At 37.4% G+C, this 6,665-nt stretch overlaps 1 protein-coding gene across 1 annotated transcript in view; it reads right to left on the reverse strand.

The window, feature by feature from the left end:
* Positions 1 to 441, reverse strand: part of LOC126262895 (RNA polymerase II subunit A C-terminal domain phosphatase) — an 86,029-nt gene extending 85,588 nt beyond the window's left edge. Inside the window, exon 1 of the mRNA XM_049959790.1 lies at positions 213 to 441. Coding sequence (XP_049815747.1) covers positions 213 to 430 — 218 coding nt within the window. The 5' untranslated portion in view covers positions 431 to 441. The remainder of the gene's footprint in view (positions 1 to 212) is intronic.
* Between the last annotated feature and the right edge of the window lie 6,224 nt (positions 442 to 6,665).

Below are 6,665 nucleotides of genomic sequence, written 5' to 3' on the forward strand. Positions count from 1 at the left end.
GACACAATGATGCTTTTGTTGTTGTTATTGTTTACATCGTGCCACTTCGCTACTCATTCACGACACTGATTTCCTTGCTCCCACGACAATTAATTTTCAATAATACTGCTAGTGTAACAAGTATTACGGCATATAAAATAATGAAAATATGAATTTCAACCACAGATTACGAAAGGCACCACGCTACAACATTAATTAAGTAAGTTACATACCCTGGTTCGATTATTTCGCCTTCCTTCACCAACAGCTTTCGAATTACACCCACGGTCTTTGCCTTCAATTTTTGTTCTGTCGGTTTCTCTGCATCTACATTTAGGTTGTAAAATAGTAGCACACGACCTATAGAAACGAAAGATCCTTCCTCCACGGCCCATTTTAAAAGTTTTGCTGGTTTTCCAAGCGGGAACACAATTACGCCTTTTGCGCCCATGTTGACTGAATGTCTGCTTTGTTTTTCTAATACTACCTCACACACTATTGGATGGCTCCGGCGGAACTGACGTACTGGTGACCAATCCGACGTGATTCGTCACGACGTCGCAAACTTTCGAGCGTAATTTGAATTTAACAACACAGCGCAGCGTGTTCGTATGACGCTCGGCGGACTGCATGTGGTACCCAACATACCAGTTAACGACACGATTTACAGCATGTCATTATGAGTTCTAATTAAAGTCGTAACTTTGAACAGGGTACAGCGTCACCAACATTCACGGTGTCAGGAACGGACCTTCTTTTTTAAAATATAAATATCTAGAAACGGGGACAGCTGGAAGAAAGTCAATGTATTGCTAATATATCTTGAGGTGATTTTCTGCAGGAAACTCACTATTTGCGCTCGTGTTTCTTTCAACGAGGCACGTAACCGAGAGATGGTTCTTTGTGGGGAGGGGGAGTGGCTCACAATTTGTTACTCTGTCTTCCCCCAATGTTATTTTATATAACTCAACCACTTTTTACGGATACAATAAACACAGTATTTCATACGGCCATCTAAATATTCTTGATATATTTCTACATATACATCTATAATCTGCAAAACATCGTAAAGTGCGTGGCAGAGGGTATGTCCCATTGTACCAGTTATTAATGTTTCTTCATATACCCAAGTGCAGGAATAATGACTGTTTAAATGACTCTTTCATGCTGTAATTAATCATATCTTGACAACGTCACAATTACTATATGAGCAATATATGGAGGGTTGTAGTATACTCCTAGTGTCTGTCATCAGTTAGACCCACTTCTTGAAACTTCATAAGTAGGCTGTAACACTACTGCACTGCCACCAGAAGAAAAAGCATGCAAAGAACCATCCATAGCTAAGACAATTGTAGACCTGCAAAATCCTTATGTACCAAATAATCCAGAAGACATGGGAGCTGTCACTGCATGTCCAACTGCACCCACAGGAAAACCAATAGTAGTAGAAATAGAAACACCAACAACAGAAGAAGAGGAAACAACTGCATGCCCACCCGTACTCACAACAGCAGCAGCAGCAGCAGTAGAAGACACAGAAACACCACCAACAGAAGAAGAGGAAACAGCTGCAGGTGAAATGTGTAGTGTAACAAGCAGGCAAAAAATAGTGCCTCCATCCCACCTGAAAGATTTTTTAATGTCAGGCACAAAGAGGAGGAAACCATTACAATAAGTAGAACTACATTTTTCACTGTATTTCACCAAAATATACAGTCCATAAAGAATAAAATTCAACAACTAGAATTAGAATTGCAAAAACTAGACAGTACCATAGTGTTTATTACTGAACATTGGTGTAAGGAAAATGACATTATATATTTTGCATTAACATCTTATGACCTGACCTATTCCTATGATAGAATTAATACGAAAGGTGGGGGTTCATGTATTTATGTGAAAAAAGGCATAACATTTAAAATTAGAAAAGATCTTATACCATTAAGTGAAGACAAACATTTTGAACTATCAGCAGTTGAAATAACAGAAAACAGCTTGTCAAAAAAAATTAATTGTATTTTGTGTATATAGATCCCTCAGTGGTAATATGGACATTTTTGTCTCAAAACTCAATCAGAGCTTAGAAAAGGTAACTTGTCCCAAAATGAACATTCTCATATGTGGGGATTTAAACATCAACACAGTGCAATCAGATGATCTTAGTAGTACCTACTTGAACATTCTCTGCAGCTATGGCATAACATCACTCGTTAACTATCCAACTAGAGTGACCAATCTTCCTCAATAACAGACCATGTAGCAACAGACATAGAAAGAAAGCACTGCCACTTACTCGTTCAAAATCTAGGCCTATCAGTTCATCTCCGTCAGATATTAAAAGCAAATATTAGTGTAGAAGTCTGCTAAATTGAATGCATGCAAGAGGGCCTTCTCAGAATCAAACCTATGTCATTTTTCATCTCAGTTACAGCATGAAGGGTGGGAGGAAGTGTGCAGAAACAAATGTAAACAAAATGTTTAATAAGTTCATGACAATATTTAAACTAAAATTTGAGGAAGCATTCCCCAAAACACTGCATTCAATTGGAGCTGCAAACAAAAATAAATGGGTGACCAGAGGTATCAAAAAATCCTCTGAAAGCCTAAGGTATCTCTCATCCATCAAAAATTGCCAGACTGACCCAGTGAGTTCTACAAAAATTACAGGAGAACTTATAGAAAAGTATTGCTAGCTGCAAAAAAAAACTTACAAATGGCAAAACATTACTGAAGGCAGGTAACAAAAGTAAAGCAATCTGGAACATAATTAAACAGGAGATAGCAAATGATGGACAAAAAAATCTGGAAAAACAGATTAAAAGCAAAGATGTTGAAACCAGCAACCCAGAGGAACTAGCAAACTTTGTGAATGAATACTTTGGTGGGATTGCTAAGGAATTGCAACAGAAATTTCCAGACACATATGTTCTACACCAACAGGACCAGCCATCACACACAATGATGCTCTTTCCAACAACAGAGCAAGAAGTGGCATGGGTGAAACACCATCTAAAGAATAAAAAATCCACAGGGTTAGATGAGATCCCAGTCAGTGTGCTAAACAAATGTACACACAGCATAAAAACCCCATTAACAATAATAATTAATCTAGCTTTCCGATGGAGCTGCTTTTTGAATTGCTGAAACAAGCAAAAGTAACACCAGAACTAAAAAGTAGCAATGCAAAAAATGTAGGAAACCACAGACCAATTTCCTTGTTATCTTGCATTTCCAAAATAATAGAAACCATAATGAAAAATAGACTAACTAGAAAAATTTAACCTTCTCCGCAATGAACAATTTGATTTCAGGCCCACAAAAAGTACACAGACAGCTATAGCACAGTTTACCAAAGTCGTACTAGAAGCATTAGACAAGAGTGAGAATGCAACAGGCTTTTGACACAGTTGAGCACAGAATTTTATTACACAAAGTAGAAATATTAGGAATAAGGGGTACAGCAAAGCAATGGTTTAAATCATACTTGGAAAACAGGGTGCAAAGAGTTGAAATCTCACATATTTGCCAAAGATTGGTAGTAAAACACTTATTTCATCCAATATATATTAATATAGGAGTCCCCCAGGGAAGTGTACTGGGCCCAGTCCTCATATATATATATATATATATATATATATATATATATATATATATATATATATATATATATATAAAGAAAGTGATGAGACTTACCAAACAAAAGCGCTGGCAGGTCGATAGACACACAAACAAACACAAACATACACACAAAATTCTAGCTTTCGCAACAAACGGTTGCTTCGTCAGGAAAGAGGGAAGGAGAGGGAAAGATGAAAGGAAGTGGGTTTTAAGGGAGAGGGTAAGGAGTCATTCCAATCCCGGGAGCGGAACAACCAATCCGCTCCCGGGATTGGAATGACTCCTTACCCTCTCCCTTAAAACCCACTTCCTTTCATCTTTCCCTCTCCTTCCCTCTTTCCTGACGAAGCAACCGTTTGTTGCGAAAGCTAGAATTTTGTGTGTATGTTTGTGTTTGTTTGTGTGTCTATCGACCTGCCAGCGCTTTTGTTTGGTAAGTCTCATCACTTTCTTTCTTTTTAGATATATTTTTTCCACGTGGAATGTTTCCCTCTGATATATATATATAAACAAAGATGATGTGACTTACCAAATGAAAGTGCTGGCAGGTCGACAGACACACAAACGAACACAAACATACACACAAAATTCAAGCTTTCGCAACAAACTGTTGCCTCATCAGGAAAGAGGGGCAGGAGAGGGAAAGACGAAAGGATGTGGGTTTTAAGGGAGAGGGTAAGGAGTCATTCCAATCCCGGGAGCGGAAAGACTTACCTTAAGGGGAAAAAAGGACAGGTATACACTTGCACACACACACATATCCATCCACACATATACAGACACAAGCAGACATATTTAAAGTTTGGGCATATATATATATATATATATATATATATATATATATATATATATATATATATATATATATATAACAGAGGTCTTTCCGCTCCCGGGATTGGAATGACTCCTTACCCTCTCCCTTAAAACCCACATCCTTTCGTCTTTCCCTCTCCTTCCCTCTTTCCTGATGAGGCAACAGTTGACAGGCACTGTAGTGATTACAGACAAAAGCTCAGCACTGATAATAGAAAAATCTAATGAAGCTCTCAGAGACATCCACAACTGGCCACTAAAGAATAAAGTAACCCTAAATGTCAAAAAGAGAAACTGTATAAACTTCTGAGTAAATAAAAAACCCATTGACATTACACTGAAAGTAAACAATGAGGTACTTGATTGTGTAACAGACAGTAAATTCTTGGGGATGAATGTAGACTGTCAGCTAAAATGGACAGGGCATGTGAGAATTCTTGTACCAGTGTGCAATATTTCCTCCTTCAAAGTAATCTACTTTGGGTATGGGTATATGATTCTGTCTTCAGTTATGGGATAATGTTTGTTTTTTATGGGGGGGAGGGGGGGGGGGAAGTGCTGGAAACATACAAGCTATTTTTAAGATACAGAAAAGAGCTGTTCGAATAGCAACAAATAGCACTAACAGGGCACACTGCAAAGAGTTGTTCTAAAAGTTAGAAATTCTGACAGTTCCGTGTGAATATATTTATCAAAACATAATGTACATAAGGAACAACATTAATCCGTATACCACAAACAGCGCAATTCACGACCATAGAACCAAATCGAGACACTGTTTACATCTAAACAGAAGAAACAAGTCAAAAACTCAAAATAGTGTATTATATCATGGTATTAAATTGTACCGCTAAAAATAAAAGGTGTAAATGATCCCCACACCTTTAGTCAAAGGCTAAAAAAATATTTACTAGATAATAGCTATTACACTGCAGGCGAATATTTAAAATAACTATAGACTAATGTTCATGAATATTGTACTGCGTAACAAATTTAACTTGACATGATTAGAAAAGTAGAACTAAGTATAGGAGCTGTATATACTGTAAAGAGACACGTTTATTTTATAAGAAATATTTTACAAACATTTGATGACATCCATGCAATTTATATTGTTCTACGGATGAATAAATCAATCAATCAATCTTGGGATAGTTTGTCTATCTTCAGGAGTCTGCCAGTTCAGTTTGTTTACATATCTGTACCACACCCCCACAGGTCAAACAAGCCTGTGACCATTCATGTTGCCCTTCTATCTATGTATTCAATATCTGCTGTTAATCCTATTTGGTATCAGTCCCACACCCTCGAGCAATGTACTAGAACCAGTCACACGAGTGATTTGTAAGCAATCTTTGTAGACTGATTGCACTTCCTCAGTATTCTACCGGCAAACCAAAATAAAATGTACCACTTGCTTTACCCGTAAATGAGCCTATGTGATCATTCCATTTCATATCCCTACAAAGTGTTACACCCGGGTATTTGTATGAGTTTGCTGATTTCAAAAGTGACTCGTTGATATTATATTCATAGGATACTATGTTTTTTTGTTTGGTGAAATGCATAATTTTACATTTCTAAAAATTTAAAGCAAGTTGTCAATCTTTGCATCAGTTTGAAATGTTTTCAAGGTGTGGCTGAATATTTATGTAGCTTCTTTCAGACAGTATTTCATTATAGATAAACTGCATCATCTGCAAAAAGTCTGAGGTTACTATTAATATTGTCTGCAAAGTCATTAATATACTACATGAACAGCAAGGGTCCCAACACACTTCCCTGGTGTGCCCTGGGGTTACTTCTACATCTGATTATGACTCTCCATCTAAGATAACATGATGCATTCTCCCTACCAAAAAGTCCTCAGTCCAGTCACAAATTTCACTTGATACCCCCTATGATGGTATTTTTGGCAATAAGCTTAGGTGTGGTACTGAGTCAAATGGTTTTGGGAAGTCAAGAAATACTGCATATACCTGCCTGCCTTGATCCGTATGCTTCAGTATGTCATGTGAGAAAAGTGCAAGTTGTGTTTCATAAGATCGATGTTTTCAGAATTCATGATGGTTGGCATGGAGGAGGTCACTCTGTTCGAGATACTTCATTATGTTTGAAGTCAGTATATGTTCTAACATTCTAAACAAATCGATGTCAGGGATATTGCACAGTGGTTTTGCGGACCACTTCTACTACCCTTCTTGTACACAGGTGTACTCTGCGATTTTTTCCGAGAATTGGGCACAGGTTTT

Source organism: Schistocerca nitens, chromosome 6 (genome assembly GCF_023898315.1).
Source record: "Schistocerca nitens isolate TAMUIC-IGC-003100 chromosome 6, iqSchNite1.1, whole genome shotgun sequence".
In the NCBI taxonomy this organism is placed as follows: Eukaryota; Metazoa; Arthropoda; class Insecta; order Orthoptera; family Acrididae; genus Schistocerca; species Schistocerca nitens.